Below are 18,388 nucleotides of genomic sequence, written 5' to 3' on the forward strand. Positions count from 1 at the left end.
GGACCTTCGGAAGAGCAGTCGGGTGCTCTTACCCACTGAGCCATCTCACCAACCCCCCTGTCTAGGATTTCTGAGGCTTTCTTTCAGTTTATTCCTTCCTGAAACTTCCATGTCTTTCCTTCCTTAACCTCTTGTCTCGGTTCCTTCCCTCAAGTCCCATTTGTTCTCCCTGACTCTCTGGGTGCCCTAGATCTGCTATTTTACAAGAAGGCCTGTAAAGGGGCTGGCCAGATGGAGCAGCAAGTAATGGGACTTGCTACCAAGTCTGAAGACTTAAGTTCGAGGCCTCAGAACCCATGTTTTTCACTGAAAAACAGAACCAGCTCCCACAAGCTGTCTTCTCATGTCTACACGTGTGTTGTGTATGCACTAATATTTAGAAAAAGTTTGTTTCGAGACAGGGTTTCTCTGTGTAGCCCTGGCTGTCCTGGAACTCACTCTGTAGACCAGGCTGGCCTCGAACTCAGAAATCTGCCTGCCTCTGCCTCCCAAGTGCTGGGATTAAAGGCATGTGCCACCACCACCGGGCTGGAAAAAGTTTGTTATGGTCGTTAAAAAGAGAGGTGTGAGGATCACGAAAGAGCAATGCGGTCTATCACTTGTCTCTGGAGTGAGAATCACTCCACGCGCATGCTCAGGGACAAGACTCTGCACACAGGAAACCCCAACAGAAACCAGGAGAGGAGGGAGGGAGGAGGGGAACGGAGAAAAGAATAGTAACAGACCAGACAGGTTTCATAAGCTCACTGATCCTGAGACCAAGGCAGGTCCCAAGCTTCTACCAACTGGGTGTCACCCCAGCTCTGAGTGATCGACATAGACCGAAATTTAACATTTTAATCATCCTGAGACTGTAAGAGTTTCCCCAGTCCAGCCTTTTCGAGACAGGGTTTCTCTGTGTAGCCCTGGCTATTCCGGAACTCACTTTGTAGACCAGGCTGGCCTCGAACTCGGAAATCCGCCTGCCTCTGCCTCCCAAGTGCTGGGATTAAAGGCATGCGCCACCATGCCTGGCCAGTTCAGATTCTTCTACTCCTCCTTAACAATCAGAACAGAACACTAAGGACCAGATGCCTTCTACCAGTTCCCAGGTAGGTGTCTTCTAATCAGTTCTATCCTGAGTACAGGGTACTCAGCCCTAGACTCCACCCCCACCACACACACACACACACTACACACACACACTTCCCTTGTTAATTACAAAGCCCTGGGGGGTTTCCTTGGGTTTGATTGCCTCCCCCCCCCACACACACACACACAATGGCAGGGGGTTCTGTGGGGGAAGGGTAGTGTCAGACAGCACTCTCCTGTGAGCTCTCAGAAGTCCTTGCCTTTACATTAGGTTAGCATGCTATAAGCAGGCTCCCCAAGCCCTCCTCAGTTTGAATACAGTGCTAGGGCAATACTTTACCTATGCTTACCTACATATTATAGTAGATGCTACAAAAGATACTGATTAAAACCCAAATGAAGAGATGGATACGGTGGGGGCGGGGACAAAGAGCTCTCATGCCCTCTCCAGGGGTGCCAGACTCAAGGAATTACTGTGTGTCCAGCTAAGCATAACCCCTTGGAATCTAGTCTTTTTTGGGCCTCAGTTTATGAATACAATTCATTATAACCATGGATCATAAACATTACCTTTAGCTATTCTCTAGAGAAGGTGGGGGTAAGCCCCAAGTTCCAGTTCTCCAGTTCCATCTGTGTCTAGTCACCCAGCCCCCACCCTAAAGGTGGTCAGTCAACAGCTTACTCATTAGCATATAAAAAGGTAATCATCATTTTGAATATTCCAAGGATTTTAGGAGTTGCATTCCAAGAAACAAGAGACCACAACCAAAAAAATGTATTTTACAAAAATCACAGCCATAGAGTGTGGTTTTTAAACACAGAGTTGAGCTAAAAGCATGAAACAAGTTCCCATTGTGAAAAGCAACCGCCATTGCCCATCTCTGGAACTCTGGAGCTCCTGTGCATGCGTGCGTGCGTGCGTGCGTGCGTGCGTGCGTGTGTGCGTGTGTGTGTGTGTGTGTGTGTGTGTGTGTGTGTTTTGAAACAGACCTCCTGTAGGACAGGCAGACCTCTAGCGACCTGTGCACCTATGGATGGCCTTGTGGTGCTGATCCTCCTGCCGCTACCTCCTGGATATCACAGTGCACCTGGGGATCACAACACGCCACCCTGGAGAACCATTTGTGTGGTGCTAGGGAGAGAAGAGTACAGAGTTCGGGGGTGGTAGGCAAGCGCTCCATCAACTGCACTATATCCCAAGCCCGTGAAACATTTGACATTGTTTTTATTGCACTGTTGGAGATGGAGTCCAGGGCCTCAAGAGTACTAAACAAGTGCTCTATGTCAAGTCAAGTTCTCTAACTTTTCCTAGATCTACTTTAAGTTTGAACTTTACTTATCTACCCATGAACACGTGAGGTGCCTCCTTTTGTGAGCTATTTATAATGCTAATTTGAATAGTCAACTATAATTTTTACAAGAATTCATACATTAATTATATATTTATTGTTTTTTTTTTCTTAAAATATTCAGCTAGAGGTTTAGAGGTGTAACTCAGTGGCAGGGTGCTTATCTTACAGACTTGAGACCCCAGGTTTGGATCCCCCACAATACAAAACAAACAAACAAACAAACAAAAAACTGGATTTGGCGATTGTATTATAATTGTCTATCAGTGCTGAGGGCTTGCCTACCAAGTGGGACTCCTAGGTTGGATTCCCTAGCACCACAGAATAATGTGTATCAGTTTGGAAAGGAAGCAGCATTTTGCTCTAGCCCTAGTTAGCCGGGAACTATGTAGCCCTGGCTGGTCTTCTTCTAAAGAAAGGCATTCTTCTGCCTCTGCTTCTCGGGTTGTGGAATTACAGGTGTGAGCCCCTATTTCAGGCTGAGAATATAAAACTGAAGACCCAGCTCAGTGATCGAGTGCTTGTTTAGTATCCTCGGAAATCGGAGTGTGATCTCCAGGGTGCTTGCTCGTGTATACAGAAACACCGTAACTTAATCTTGTGACCTGGTATGGTGTGCTGCTAACTTGTACTTCCAACTATTTAGGCCAGGGATGAGCACTACTTGAGTTTGGTAATTTAGGGCAAACCTGGACAGAATAGCAAGAGCACGTTTCATTGTTTAAGGGATTTAAGAAAGGTTTTATTTGGGGAAGTAGCTGGAGAGAGGGAGCCGTGGTCTTTTGTTTTTTGTTTTGTTTGACAGCCCTGGCTATCCTGGAACTCACTTTGTAGACCAGGCTGGCTTTCAACTCAGAAATCCACCTGCCTCTGCCTCCCAAGTGCTGGGATTAAAGGCTTGCAGCCACTACACCCAGCGAGCAGTGTTTTTTTGTTTTTTGTTTTTTTGGTTTTGTTTGTTTTATTAACTTTACATCCCACTCACTGCCCCCCTCAGGGGTCACCCCCTGCCACACTCCTCCCCCCTCTCCCTTCCCTTCTCCTCTGAGTGGGTGGAGGCTCCCCTGGGTATCTTCCGACGCTGGCTCATCCAATCTCTGGGAAGCTAAGCACAGCCTCTCACCCCAAGGCCAGACAAGATAGGACAATTAGAACATACCCCCACAGACAGGCAACAGCTTTTGGGATAGCCATCGTTGTTCAGTTGTTCTGGAGCTACATGAAGACCAAGCAGCAACAGGCATGCGCCACCACCGCCCAGCTCCAACCCTACATCTGACAGAGGGCTAATGTCTAAAATTTATAAACAACTCAAGAAGCTAGAACAACTCAAATAACCCAATTTTAAAAATAGTGTACAGCCGGGCTTGGTGGCGCACGCCTTTAATCCCAGCACTCGGGAGGCAGAGACAGGCAGATTTGAGAGTTCGAGGCCAGCCTGGTCTACAAAGTGAGTTCCAGGACAGCCAGGGCTATACAGAGAAACCCTGTCTCGAAAAACAAAAACAAAACAAAAAAAAAGGGTACAGAGCTAGACAGAAAATTCTCAACAGAGGAATCTTGAATGACTGAGAAGCACTTAAAGAAATGTTCAAAGTCCTTAGTCATCAGGGAAATGCAAATCCAAACAGTCTGAGATTCCATCTTACTCGGGTCAGAATGGAATCAGTGTCTAAGAGTACTTGTTGCTCTTGCTGGGGATCTGGTTTCTGGTCCGAGCACCTACATGAGGGCTCATAACTTTCTGTTTCTCCAGTTCCAGAGGACCTAACCCTCCTTTGACCTTTGCAAGCTCTAGGCATGAAGGTGGCACACACATGAACATTCAAATATAGCATTTTAGAATATTTTGCATCTAATTTTGAAGTGTATGTGGGGGGAAAGAAAGAAAGAATATGTATGTGTGTGTGTATGTGTGTGTGTGTGTGTGTGAGAGAGAGAGAGAGAGGGGTGGGGAGGGAGAGAGAAAACTGTGTGTCTAAAGAGGATGTTGAATGGCTTGGAGCTGGAGTTACAGGCAGTTGTGAGCTGCCCCACATGGGTTGTAGGGACTGAGCTTGGGTCCTCTGCAAGAGCGGTGAGTGCTATTAATCAGCCACTACACCATCTCACAGACCCTTTGAAGAGATTTTATAAGCATGGGAGACAGAGGCAAACGGATTTCTGAGTTCGAGGCCAGCCTGGTCTACAGAGTGAGTTCCAGGACAGCCAGAGCTACACAAAGAAACCCTGACTTGCAAAAAACAAAAAAGAACCCTTTCAAAACAATTTTTATAATATGTAATTGTTTCATCAAAGTTTTATGAAATGTCTGTGTTCAAATCATTTTTAAATATTTCAATGAATTTAAAAAAAAAATTAGACAACCACAAATCAACTGTCTATAGATTTCCTTTATCCTAGACATTTTACAAGTCTTTTTTTTTTTTTTTTTTTTGGTTTTTCGAGACAGGGTTTCTCTGGATGGCTGCCCTGGGACTCACTCTGTAGACCAGGCTGGCCTCAAACTCAGAAATCTGCCTGCCTCTGTCTCCTAAATGCTGGCTTATAGGTCATTTTTATTTTATGTGTATGAGTGTTTTGCCTGCTTGTTTGTATATATGTGTACAACATGCATTCAGCGCCAGTGGGGGCCAGAAGAGGGCAGCAGCTTCCCTAGAATTGGAGATACAAATGGCTCTGAGCTATGGGAGTCCTCTACAAGAGCAGCAAGTGTTCCTAACTGTGGAGTCTTCTCTCTAGCTCCAATATGTAGATTGGAGGGTGGGGGGTATCTTACTTTGGTTTTCCAGACAGGGATTCTCTGTGTAGTCATGACTGTTCTGGAATTCATTTTGTAGATCAGCCTGGCCTCTAACTCAAGATCTGCCCGCCTCTGCCTCCTGAGTGCTTGGATTAAAGGCGTGCGCCACCACCCACCTTACACTATTTTTCTATTACTACAAATCTCAAATTGTAGTCAGGACAGAGAAGAAACCTCAGGTTCCATCCCCAGGACTACAAAGCAACAAATAATAGTAAATAGGCAGGGTTTTTTTTTGGGGGGGGGAGGTCAGAAGTAAGGGTTTAGGGCTGGGATGGGAAATCGGGGCTCAATAGGAAAGCATTTGCTTAATATGTTCAAAGCCTTGGGCCCCATTCCCACCCCTCCCGAGAGGGATGGGGGGAGGGAGGGAGGAAGGGAGAAAGAGAAATCAGGGCTGATTTAGTTGTGTTTCCTACTAAGATTCTCTCAAAGTGGAGTCACAGTATTGGTTGGGACTACAGTATCATCTGAGGCACAACCAGGAAAGTAGTCACTTCCAAGGTCTTTAGAATTATAAAACATAGAAAGGAGAGCTTCAGTTTCCTACTGGATGCCGAAGGAATCCTTAGCTCGTTATGCCTTAGCTCCTATAGTCCAGCCAGAGACCTTGTAACCTTTGCTATATTTAAGATGCCATAAGTCCTACAGAGCAAGTTCCAGGGCAGCCAGGGCTACAACAGAGAAGCTCTGTCTCAAAAAACAGACAAACAACAAAAACAAGAAACAAAGATACCCCAGTGGCTGCTTGCTTTTATCAAATACAGTGAAGTAGTTAGGAGTCTCCTTAACAAAGGGTTATTTCATCTTATCTTTAATATATACATATGTCACATATAACCTGCTACTTGTAGTCACACATACACTCGATGGGACTAGATTATATAAGTAAAAAACATGAACACCAAGAGGTGGGGGAAATGGAAGCCATCTCAAGTGTGTGTCTGTTATATTGGTGTTTAATCCTCAGGTCCATAAAGAAATACACTTATTTTTGTATGTGATTTGAGGCAGAGTCTCCTATGCAGTTCTGGCTGGCCTTGCTCTTATGTAAATCTAACTAGCCATAGACTTGCAACAGCACCACCCCTTCTGCCTTGGCCTTCCAAGGGCTGGTATTACAGCTGTGTATGACCAAGCCAGACTTTCGTAAAAGTAGCCAGGAAAGGGTTTGCATTGTGCTGTCATCTGTGATCCTGGGAACATACAGGCAAGTCAATGGATCAGCTATCTATGCCTTAGACCACAGAGGTGCATCTTTCTTTTGCCCATTTTTTCTTTTAGATAGGGTCTTGTATACACTCTAGGCTCTGCTGGAACTCACTATCCTCCAGCCTCAGCTCCCCGAGCGCTGGAATTATAGGAGTGTACCAGTGGACTGGCTCTTTTCTTCACTTTTATTATTTCTTTTACTTGTTTTTAGTTTTTAGTTTTTGAGACAGGGTCTCTCTGCGTAGCACTGGCTGACCTGAAACTCTCTATGTAGACCAGGCTGGCCTTGAATTAACAGAATTTCCTGCTTCTACCTCCTGAGTGCTGGAATAAAAGGGGTATGCCACCATGCCTGGCTCTCCTTCACATTTAATCTATGCCAAGTCATCATATGTTGTTTTAATTTCACTTTATTTTTTTCTTTAGTTTTAATTCTAAATGAAAATATATAGATTTTTGCAGCAGCATCTTCTAATCATAACTTCCAGATAACCGTAAAGGAAGACATAGCAACCACTGGTTCTGTATCTAGAACAACGCACTGTCAGCATTGCCCTCTCCAGGGTTTCCCCCTTTGGGATACACACACTGATTTTATCAGAATCCTCTGGGTTTTCTTCTTGGTGCTGATGTTCAAATCCAGCTATAGAAATGCTTCACTAGTGAGCTACATTCCAAGTCTCTGATGGATCATTCCAGTGTTTTGGGTTCTTGTGGTTGTTGTTTGGCTATTCTTTAAGAACATGGTTTCTCTTTGCAGCCCAGATTGCCTTGGAACCACCTCCTTTCTTTCTTTCTTTCTTTCTTTCTTTCTTTCTTTCTTTCTTTCTTTCTTTCTTTCTTTCTTTCTTTCTTTCTAACATTTATTTATTTATTTATTTATTTATTTATTTATTTATTTATTTATTATATGTGAGTACATTGTAGCTGTCTCCAGATGCACCACTAGAGGGCGTCAGATCTCACTACGGGTGGTTGTGAGCCACCATGTGGTTGCTGGAAATTGAACTCAAGACCTTTGGAAGAGCAGTCGGTGCTCTTACCCACTGAGCCATCTCTCCAGCCCAGCTTTGGAATTTTCTCTGTAGACCAGGTTGACCAGGAACTCAGCAGAGATCTGCCTGCTTCTGCCTTCTGAGTGCTGGGATTAAAGGCCAGTGATAGCATGCCCGGCTGATGGTTTATTTTATTTATTTGTCTTATTTCCATTTTTCTTGGTGAACTCCAAGCATGAACGTGCTCTACGAATAATCTCTACCCCACTCTACCTCTCCTGATTGAGACATTATCTAGCTGCTAGATATCCCTGAACGCCCCGTGTGGCCCAAGCTGACCTTAAACTTATGATCCTCCTGCCTCTGCCTCCTGGTACCAAGGAAGGTTACAGGAATGTGCCAACCATACCTGTGTTGGGGACGTTTTGTCTCTTCCTTTGGCGGTGGCATGGAACTCTTGTTTATGCTTTACCACAGAGCTTGGGCTTCTCTCTCCAGCCCCCTTCCCTCTTGCCCCACTGGGGATTCGTGCTAGGCAAGACCCCTTTGATGGGACTCAAATCCCCCTTTTTCACTTTTGATTTTGCGATAGGATCTCATTACATCGTACAGGCTGGCCTTAAACTATTTGTGTGTTTTTGCTGGTCTAGAGCCTGCTTTGTGTGGGGCACAGCATTTTATGCCTTTAATCCCAGCCCTCAGGAGGCAGACCTGCACATCTCTGTCAATTCAAGGCTAGCCTGGACTACACAGTAAGTTCTTGGACAGCCACGGGGCTATGTAGAGAACTGTTCAAAGGAAAAAAGAAGGCTACATCATAGATGAGGGCTGCACTGCCACACCCAGTTTATGGGGTGCCCGGAATCAAACCTAGGGCTTTGTATATGCTAGGCAAAAACTGTACCAGGTGAACTACATCCCTAGACTGTTGAACTAGATGTAGTCCAGACAGGCCTTGAACTTGAGAACCTTCTTTTTTAGCCTCCCAAGTGGTTGGGGATGGCAAGCCTGTGCCACCAGGTCTGGCTCTTTCAACCTTTTGTTGTATCGTTTAAAAAAAAACATTTACATATTTGTTGTGTGTGAGTAGGGGTGCACAATTGCCACAGCATACCTGTGGAAAGGAGAGCACAGTGAGAGAAATGAAGGGAGCATCTAGTAAGCTCCTACTTAATATCATGCCTGTAGATCTTTAAGTGTCATTCTGAGGTTGCAGTTGTTTAGTAATAGCTTTATTCTGGCATGAGGCTAATCCATAGCAATTTGAACTGAGCTGCCCATGGCCATGTCATCTGGGTTCATTTCTCTGTGAACATCGTGGTCCACAGCATGCAGCCAGTAATTGTTTATCCATCAAACAAGAGTATAGTCTGTTGTCTCCCCAAGGACAGAGACCAGAACCTGATTTCAGCCCACTGAGTCAATTTCCCTTCTCTGTCTGGTAATTCAACAGCAAGGTCTATTGCCCTAGCAACTGCCCTTATACTGCCATGGCAACCGCCAGTGCAGACTTCTGTTCTCCACTTTGCCCCTTGGACATCTCCATGGCGATGCGCAGGATGAAGAGAAGGCCAGAGCCCTAATTCTGCGCCTGCGTACAGTAGGAGACGGTGGGGGGCGGGGGGGCGGGGGACGCGGCGGGGGGGGGGGCAGGCTCCTGGATGTGCGCAGCCGCAGAGCGCCGCTGCTGTGCCTAATACCCATCGCTGCGCACTTGACAGCCAGTCCGCCCGTCCGGAGCCCGGCTCGTTGGGGCAGCATGGCGGGGTCGCCACTGCTCTGCGGGCCGAGGGCCGGGGGCGTCGGCATTTTGGTGCTGCTGCTCTTGGGCCTTCTGAGGCTGCCCCCAACCCTGTCAGCGAGGCCCGTGAAGGTGCGACCTCAGTCAGCAGGGGGTGGGGGTGGGGTGGGGAGGAAGATGGGGGAAAGTGTTAATGAGGTATTTTCACAGGTATGCGCATAGGGCTTGGCTAGGGTGACCTGGGCTGCAGCTGACAGCCCCAGCGCAGGCCAGGGGCAGTTCCAGGATGTGAGGATGATGTTCAGGGCTCCCTGCCCATCCCTCAGCATCTGGGGCCTGGTTTAATCTCGATCCACGGGTGGCCTATGGAGCTGTCCGTGGCACTAGGGTGTATTCAGAAAAGATATCTAAGCCTGTGATGTGATGACCGAAGTGTATAGGCATTGTTTGCTTTCAGTGTGACCTTTGGTTTGACTGCCCCTGAATGCCCTACAATGCTGGGGATGCTTCTGGTTGACTTTTTGTGGGCCTGGTTGCTTTCTTAGTGGTACCGTGTGTGTATTTGTGAATTCTTATGGGTGGTGACGTAGTCTATGGGCGTATCTTCCTGTGTACTTGTGTGTTTCTGTGTTCATTTGCTTTCATTTTGGAAGGAGTGGTCCTTGTACCTTGGGGTACATACATATTGAGTACTTGGGTTCTTCAAGGGCATCCACGAGACAGTTTCCTTTTTCTTCTTCTTCTCTGTGGAGCTGTGTCATTGCAGGGAAAGAAGCCATGATGTCTCTGCATTGTGTTTTTAAAGACGATGCATGTCCTTGGTTGGCTCAGGTAGAGTAACTGAAGATCATTTCGCCAACAGGAATGTACACACAGGCATGAAAAAAAGACCACTTCTCGCAGTGGATATGGCAGTGTTGGGTTACATGTGTGACATTTTAAGGGCTGTGTGTGTGTGTAGGGATTGCTGGTGGGTGATTTCCCCGGCGCTGAGGGTGGTGGGTGCTGATCAAGGGCACATGGAGCAGCTTGCTCCTCTACCTCTTCAAAGCTGTTGAGAGATCAGAGGAGAATTTTAAAAACCATTTGATAGCCTCGCGCCCCCCATAGGCATTACCTCCTGTTTTCCGCCCATTGAGTCCGTTCTTTGCTTTGCAGCTCATCTTTAAACGACCCATTGTTTCGTTCCCCCTGCTTCTGGAACATCCGAGAAATGCAATCAAGCTAGGCATCTGCTTCCTGATGGTCACTAGGGGTCACTAAGAAGTCCTTGGCTTTGATAGACTTAGGTCATCTGCAGTGGGATTCTAGAATTTGCCTTTGTGTGTGTGTGAGAGAGAGATTCATTTATATTGAAGTGTACAGTTATAGTTAATTTATTGGTGCGCATTATCATCTCCCATGTGTGCATCATGAGTATCCTATCCTACTAAGTCATTGTTCATTTCTGAGCTGTTCTTTCCTTCACACCACCCCCTACTTTATGCTGTTATAAAAATGCTGCTGTGATGTTTCAAAAATTTACATCCTGCAGGCTGACTGTAACACCCAACCCATTCTTCTCTCGAGACATAGGCAATTTCTCTTTCAAAATGATTTTTGCAATTTTTTTTTTGTTTTGGTTCTTGAGATAGGATTTCTCTCTGTGGTCCAGGCTGCCCTGGAACTCCCTTTGTAGAGGAGGCTGGCCTGAAACTCAGGGATCTGCCTGCGTAGGCTGGGAATTAAAGGCGTGAACTCTCCCACACCTGGCTTATTTTTACAAGTTTAATTTCCAACAGAGAAATGTTGTAGTGTTATTCCAAACCTGGCACCTGCCCCACCCCCACCACCACCCCCCCCAAAAAAAAAAAAAAACGAAGAGGAGAAAAGAAACTAACGGTAACAGCATAGCATCCAGAGGATTCAGGACAAGTTTTGAGATTGTGTGAGGTGTTGTAGTGGTCTGAAGTGCCCTTGGAGATATTTAGCGGTTTCCCGGGACCTTAGACACAATAGGAATTTTGGAGGGGCCCAGTGAATGAGTTGGTCATTGAAAATCCATGGAGCCCCACCCCTAGTTGTGCATCTTTGGCCAGACAATGACGATATTTTTTCCCTCACCCCATCTTCTTACAGGAGCCCCGCAGTCTGAGCGCAGCATCCGCGCCCTTGGCGGAGACGAGCACTCCCCTCCGCTTGCGTCGGGCCGTGCCCCGAGGAGAGGCGGCGGGTGCGGTGCAGGAGCTGGCGCGGGCGCTGGCGCACCTGCTGGAGGCCGAGAGACAGGAACGCGCGCGTGCTGAGGCGCAGGAGGCTGAGGATCAGCAGGCGCGTGTCCTGGCGCAGCTGCTGCGCGCCTGGGGCTCTCCACGTGCCTCGGACCCGCCCTTGGCCCCGGACGATGACCCGGACGCTCCAGCTGCACAGCTCGCCCGTGCTCTGCTCCGAGCTCGCCTAGACCCGGCCGCTCTGGCAGCCCAACTTGTCCCCGCCCCTGCCGCTGCGCCGCGACCCCGGCCCCCAGTGTATGATGATGGCCCCACCGGCCCAGACGTCGAGGATGCCGGCGACGAGACTCCTGACGTGGACCCTGAGCTGCTGAGGTGCGGGGACCAAGGGGGAGGGAGGGCAAGGGTGGAGGGCTTCATGCACTGGGGGTAAAATCACCAAAGTGTTGCGCTGGAGCCTGAGAAGTGAGGTCGCGGGTCCTGAGTACAAGGGGACGGAAGCCCGGGAACCCCTGACTGGTGGGACAATGCAGGAGTAAGGGCTCCCCGGGGTGGTGGTGGTGGATCGGTTTCTGCAGGAAGTGGTCCTTGTGGTGGGCAGTTTCTGGAATGGAAGGCCGGGACCTCTGACTTCCTTGGAAAGTAGTGGTGAGTTCCGCAGGCTCGAGTGAGGGTTACAAGCCATACGGAATTCGAAAATTGCCTTGTTCGGGTTCTGAACCACAGCGATGACAAATACATCCTGACCGCATTCTGCTCTCCTTGCAGGTACTTGCTAGGGCGGATCCTCACCGGAAGTTCGGAGCCAGAGGCTGCTCCTGCCCCGCGCCGCCTCCGCCGATCTGTGGACCAGGATTTGGGTCCCGAGGTGCCTCCTGAGAACGTACTGGGGGCTCTGCTACGCGTCAAACGCCTGGAGAACCCCTCGCCCCAGGCGCCTGCACGCCGCCTCCTGCCTCCCTGAGCGCTGCTGCATCCTGCACGCCCTGGAACCCAGGAGCGCCCCAGCAACCCTGACTCCCTGCCAGCACGTCCAAGGCTGCCTACCCCGGCGACCTCCCATCCCCTGAGCCCTCAATAAATGCCACCTGTAGCAGCTGTTTGTCTGAGCGCCCTGTACTAGGGGGCCGGTGGGCTGGGTGACAATGATAATGGAATAGTGGCTGTCCTACTGAGGACAGCACAGTACTGTTTGGGACCTCTACTGGTGAGGAATACATGCCTGCTTCCTCTGGACTTTGCGGGTCTCACCAGGTGCCTGGGCTACCCTTCTAGGCTTCACTGAGGCGGGTTCCCTGGGAGGCTCTGAGCTTTCTTTCAGCGTCTGCCGGGGTCCACAGCACTAAGCCAAGGGGCTATGAATTCACTCATGGTCTGCCAGGACCAGGCTTGTTGTGAGGGCCCCAGGTGGATCACAGACATCCAGCACTGTATCAGCAACTGCCAAGCACTGCTTACACAGGGCTCTGAATATTCACTCCAACCATGGCCTTTGCCCTGGCCACTTGTTCTATATCCTCAGTATGTGCAAGTTTTTGCACTTCATAGTCTTTTCTTACCCTTCCTGTCACTGTCTTGTGTTGGACAAGGAAGGAGGTTGTTTTGTTTGTTTTGAGGTGTATCCAAAGCACGGTTGGGCGGTTTCTCAAGGTTTTTTTTTTTCCTATTAAAAAAAATTGATCCCCAGTCTTAATATGTAATCTTGGTTGTCCTGAAACTCACTCGGTACACCAGGCTAGCCTCAAACTCAGAGATTCATCTGCCTGCTTCCCTGAGAGCTGTGATTAAAGGTGACTGCCACACTTGGCTCCTTCTTTTTAAAAATATTCTTAACTGCTGTTGGGCCCGGTGGTACATGTCTTTTTAATCCCAGCACACTGGAGGCAGTGGCAGGTAAATCTCTGTGTCTTAAAGGCCAGAGTAATCTACAAAATGAGTTCCAGGAGAGTTACATGGAGAAACCCTATTTCAAAAAAAAAAAAAAATCCTAACTGCTGAGTTTTCAACTTTGTCTTCCTTTTGGAAGCAGTCTCACTATTGTAGCTCTGGCTATCCTGGAAGATCTCTTGAATTTCCAGCAGGGCTACATAGTAAGAACCTGTCTCCAGAAAAGGAAAGAAGAAAAGAAAAACAAAGATTTAGTATAAAGGAAGCTTTGAATCCTGAGAACATTTATTTAATATTGCATAGAATTTCATAAAACACAGTCAACGAGGGATGTCCGACGTTACCACGTAACTTGTCACCAAATGACAATAAAAAGATGTCTGTGGTAACTTGGTCGGAGAGGGGAATCTTATTACAAGAGAATTGTCACCTTGACATGAGACAAGGGTCAATTTGCTAGACAAAGATCTTCAGGCTACAGAGCAGCCACAGCTACACACGGCTTTCTGGTGTCGGGTCTTCTTGCTTGATTCGGCCACAGCCTCCTGGGCCCTCTGAATCTCATGGACAAGCAGGGCAAAGGCTTCCTCCACACCTTGCCGTGTCTTGGCTGAGGTCTTCACCAAGGGGGCCCCCAACTTGTGAGCAAGGACAGCTGCGGCAGCATGAGCATCTCCAGCAGTGGTCACCAGGTCACACTTGTTGCCCACTAGTACCAGAGGCTGCTTGTGGTGAGGGGTCCAGGTAGACCATATCTGCTGCAACTGGTCCAGAGACGAGGGGTCGTCAAGAGCAAAGACGCCCAGCACACCATCACCAGATGCCAAGCACTGGTCACGCAGAGCCCGGTGAATATCCTGCCCAGATGTATCCAGAACATTTAGAATGTAGCCTCCGTTGTCCCGGGCCACTTCCTTCCAGTAGGAATCCTGGATAGTGGGGTCATGGTCTTTCACGAAGCAGTGGTGAGTCATCTGGATGGTGAGAGCACTTTTACCAACACCACTTGCACCCACCAGCACTGCCTTGTACTCGGGTAGCTGCCTGCCAGCATCTCTGCACTGTGCCCAAGCCTCGTGACTTTCCTCTGGGGATCTGGTGCATGGGGTGCTGGAGCTCAGGTCCAAGATGCTAGACTTTGTAGGCAACGCCATTCCCCAGCAGCTCAAGGAAGAGGTGTAAAGAGCAGGTGCTGTAAAGGAGAAATCAGGTGAGACTGGCTGAAAGAAAGGAGACCCCCCAGGTGCCACTGAATCAACATGGTTAAGTAAAAACTCTCCTCTCCTTACTTTGGTGGGGGGTGGGGTGGGGGGGTAGACAAGGTCTTAACCAGGAGCTCTGACTTGCTTGGAACTTGTCCTGCAGCTCAGCTGACCTTAAAGTTTCAGCAACCCCCTGCTTCTGCCTTCCCAGAGCTAGAATTACAGGTGTGTTGCCACCAAGCCCCGCTCCCCTCTTCTTTCCTATAGAGCTAGAGGGCAGTTTTTCCTTTGACAAACCTAGCGAGCAACCCCCCAGTCTCTAGTGTGAAGCTACTCCTTCAGCACCAAGCAGGGCTATTTTTTTTTCACGCATGCTTTTTAAATGACAACTTTTAGGTTTTTATTTTGTTTGTTTTTTGTTTTTGTTTTTTGTTTTTTTTTTTTTGAGACAGGGTTTCTCTGTATAGCCCTGGCTGTCCTGGAACTCACTCTGTCGACCAGGCTGGCCTCAAATTCAGAAATCAGCCTGCCTCTGCCTCCCAAGTGCTGGGATTAAAGGCGTGCGCCACCACCGCCCGGCTTGACAAATAACTTCTAAATTGCATTTATTTTGCACATGAGAGGGTTAGATTTGGGTTGATGAGGGCAATTTAACCCTTCCAGGGGTGGGGTGGTGTAAGTGTGCCATAGCATTTGTACGGAGGTCAATGGACAACCTATGGGGGTAGGTTCTCTTCTATGGTAGTAGGGGAGTCGGGTTTGGTGGCAACACCTTTATCTCTGAACCATCTTGCCTGTCCTGGGATTTTTCAAGTGCTCCCATTGATATGAACATGAATCCTATGAAGTCCACCCTTTTAGGATGTGTGATTCGGTGAACTGTGGATGTTCACGAGTTGTGTAACTATCACTATAGTCGAATGGGAGGAAGTTTTTAAATTTTTAAACATCATTATCTCCTGGAAAAGTATCTTTAAGCACAAGGAGAGTGAGATTTTGTTTCTGAACTCCAACTTGGCACAGTAGCGCCTGTCTGGTGATTGGCTGCTTGGAACTTTCCCACCCAAGGGGTTTATGTCCTAAAAGAATTATGTAGAAAGATAATAGATCAAGGTTGAAGATGCATGCATGGAGCCCTGAGTTCGATTCTCAGCGCCTCAAAAACAGCAGAGTAGCTCACATCTATAGTTCCAGGATTCAGGTCAGGGAGGAAAGATCAGAAGTTCAAGGTCACCCTTGGTTACGTAACAAGTTGGAAGCCAGATCCTATCTCAAAAGGGGGGAAAAAAAAGCAAAACAAATCAGCCAGTCTAGTAACCACCTCTTCCGAGCAGGGACGTGGAGATGCACAAAAGGCAAAGCAAGACTGGAGGTGTGGGCCTTATCTAGACCGCTTATCTAGCCTGCATGGAGTTCCGGTCTCAATCCTCAGTCTGACTTAACATCAGGCACGGGACCAGCAAGATGGCTCAGTGGGTAATAATGATAAAGATACGAAATAAATTAAAATATTAAATATAATAACGATAATATCGATTATAATAACCTAAGTTCTTTTGCTAGATTCCAAGGTTACAGGTTTATTCCAGCAGAGGTAGGTGAATCTCTGTGGGTTGCAGGCCAGCCAGGGCTACATACTGAGTGAGGCCTTTACTCAATAAATAAATAAATAAATAAATAAATAAATACCAACAATAGCAACTAAAACCTCAAAACAACCCCGCCCCCAACAAAACCAGTTGCAACTGCTGTGAACCGATCGCTTTCTTCTACATTTTATGTTCTATTCCACACTCTATAATCTCACGTTGTTTGGCACCAGATAACAAGTTCTCAAAGTTAGGTATTTTATTATTTAATCTTAGCTAACTTTCTAAAAACTCTCCCTGTATGCAGCCCAGAACAAAACAGACTCAACTCCAGGGGCCTTCAAGAGAGATTCTGGTTGAAAAGAGAGACAATAAATATGATAAGTAAGCAAATTATCTTGCATAGTAGAAGAGGGTTAGGCACACAGCAGGTGCTCAATTTGTGTTAGCTATTACTAGCAAGTCATTAACTCACTGAATGCACCTCCATATCCTGTTTTCACTAGAAAAGGGAAGGGGCTCGGAGGGAGGAGCCACAGTTCAGGGGCAGGTAGTGGGTTCCAGGGGTCCCGAGGAGATTCGGCAGTGTTTAGGATAGTGAGGCGTGGCGGGGGTTGGGGGAAGACCCTCTGAAAGGGCCACCGAGAGTGCTTGCCCGCACAGGGGTGAGGAGAGAAGTGGCCAGAGAATAGAACTTTGGAGTACCTCAGAGTTTGGGAACGTCGACAGGGAAGAGTCTGTGGAGGCTCGATCAGAGAAAGAACTGGGATGAGCTCTGTGAGGAGGCCCTGGGTAGTGAAAGAATCCAAGGGCGGGTCGGGGGTGGCAGTAGAGCCTGTGAAAAGGAGAGAGAGGTCAGATTCCGATATACTCTGAAAGTGGAAGCGAACAGCTCCCTTTCAAGATTTGGGACGAGAGCAGCAGCAAATCTGGGGAATGCTATGATGGGAGGTGGGGATAAATATAAGAAGGTCGCCTCCCTAAGGTACTGGCGTTTAGAGAGAGGCTGAGTGAGTCCTCAGTTTGGTCACACTAAACGGGGACCGGCTTCAGGCGGGCATGGTACAGACACCACAAAAGGTACCTCAGCTTTCTGCTCAAGTTACAGAGCCCCTATGTGGAGCACCCCCAAAGAACTCAAGCGACCTTGTGGTTTTGAGCGGCTTTGAGCAGCTTGAATCAGTCTTCTGGACTTGCGTCTCTGACCCAGGAAGGCAGGAGCCCAGGAAGGCACGCAGAAGCAGGCTGGGCACATAGGGTCAAAGAGAGAGGGACCGGTACGGAGTCGCTCCAAATAAGAGACCCTGTAGGTTCCTTGGGTTAACTTGGACAACTCGCCTGGTCTCTATGCTTTTCCGTGTCAGAGTCAGGTGTAAAGCTCGGGGTTGGAAAAGGGGAAAAGTAACCCTAACCTGTTCCTGTATTCCACTTCAGACTCAAGTAAGACCGGTGGCCCTAATGCTCCTTTCTCCTCTTCCTACCTCAAGAAAGTCTGCTTCCCGCTCAGCGCTAGCACTCAATTAAGTGAACCGAGTGGAGTGCAAGGCTCACTCCCCTCATGAGGCAGGGATGGGGAAGGCGGCGCCCCTGCCCCTGGAATCCCGCGCTGAGAAAGATGTCCGACCTAAGGAACGCCAGAGCCCGGCTTACCTGTGCTCCCAGGAGTAGCAGTCTGATGAGGGGCAGTAGGCGGATCTGACCGGACAGTTGGGGGTTAGGATGCTCCCTACCCCCAGCGGCACCAGAGGGCGGAGATGTGAGCTTCCCCCTCCCACCTGCCCGACCCCTGACCCCCCACCCCCACCCTGCTGCTTTTCCCCTCACCCATCGCACAATGTAGGAGCAAATGTGGGCGGGACCTCCACCTGCCCCTCTCTACACAGCACACCCCCCTCTGCCCCGCCCCTCCTTCGCCTGAACCGCAGTAGGGTTGGTTCCGCTTGGGCCATTTGTGTGTAGCACTGTGTCAGGATTTAACCTGGAAGACCCCACTTTGGAGTGTATAGTGCTGTGTCAGGATTTGATCTGGAAGGCCACATTTTGGAAACCATTTTGTATTTTTTGACCCAGGGAATGTATACAACTTCAGCTGGGTTTCTGGGTATCTATGCGGTAGGTTGGGTGCATTCTGAAGGGAAACATTAGCAAAGGGCGGGCTTTTTTTTTTTTTTTTTTTTTTGAGGACAGAAAGAATTTATCTGAAGCAGAAGTGCAAGTATAAATCCCTCAGACTCTCTTGCAGCTATGACAATCACAGGCTAGAATTCTGAGCAATGAAATGTAAACTGGAGCATCTGTCATGTTTCCCAAAGGGACTGGACTGGGTTTA

At 48.3% G+C, this 18,388-nt stretch overlaps 2 protein-coding genes across 2 annotated transcripts; one reads left to right on the top strand and one right to left on the bottom strand.

The window, feature by feature from the left end:
- The first annotated feature begins 9,086 nt into the window (after positions 1–9,086).
- On the top strand, positions 9,087–13,657 carry Pcsk1n (proprotein convertase subtilisin/kexin type 1 inhibitor). Its single transcript, XM_021153733.1, has 3 exons — positions 9,087–9,303; positions 11,290–11,756; positions 12,150–13,657. Exons 1-3 carry the CDS (start codon positions 9,190–9,192, stop codon positions 12,343–12,345), a joined length of 777 nt encoding a protein of 258 aa, XP_021009392.1. The 5' UTR covers positions 9,087–9,189; the 3' UTR covers positions 12,346–13,657.
- Positions 13,523–17,848, bottom strand: Eras (ES cell expressed Ras). Its single transcript, XM_021153734.1, has 2 exons — positions 17,710–17,848; positions 13,523–14,460 (listed from the first exon to the last, which is right to left on the bottom strand). The coding sequence occupies exon 2, from the start codon at positions 14,420–14,422 to the stop codon at positions 13,739–13,741; it is 684 nt and encodes a 227-aa protein (XP_021009393.1). The 5' UTR covers positions 14,423–14,460; positions 17,710–17,848; the 3' UTR covers positions 13,523–13,738.
- Positions 17,849–18,388: the final 540 nt, after the last annotated feature.

This window comes from Mus caroli, chromosome X, assembly GCF_900094665.2.
Source record: "Mus caroli chromosome X, CAROLI_EIJ_v1.1, whole genome shotgun sequence".
Taxonomy (NCBI): domain Eukaryota; kingdom Metazoa; phylum Chordata; class Mammalia; order Rodentia; family Muridae; genus Mus; species Mus caroli.

Bases quoted from the DNA above. Each gene is read 5' to 3' on its own strand.
- Pcsk1n (XM_021153733.1), top strand. From the start codon at position 9,190: ATGGCGGGGTCGCCACTGCTCTGCGGGCCGAGGGCCGGGGGCGTCGGC. The intron at 9,304-11,289 runs GTGCGACCTCAG...ATCTTCTTACAG, and splicing joins TGTCAGCGAGGCCCGTGAAG to GAGCCCCGCAGTCTGAGCGC. The intron at 11,757-12,149 runs GTGCGGGGACCA...CTCTCCTTGCAG, and splicing joins GTGGACCCTGAGCTGCTGAG to GTACTTGCTAGGGCGGATCC.
- Eras (XM_021153734.1), bottom strand. From the start codon at position 14,422: ATGGCGTTGCCTACAAAGTCTAGCATCTTGGACCTGAGCTCCAGCACC.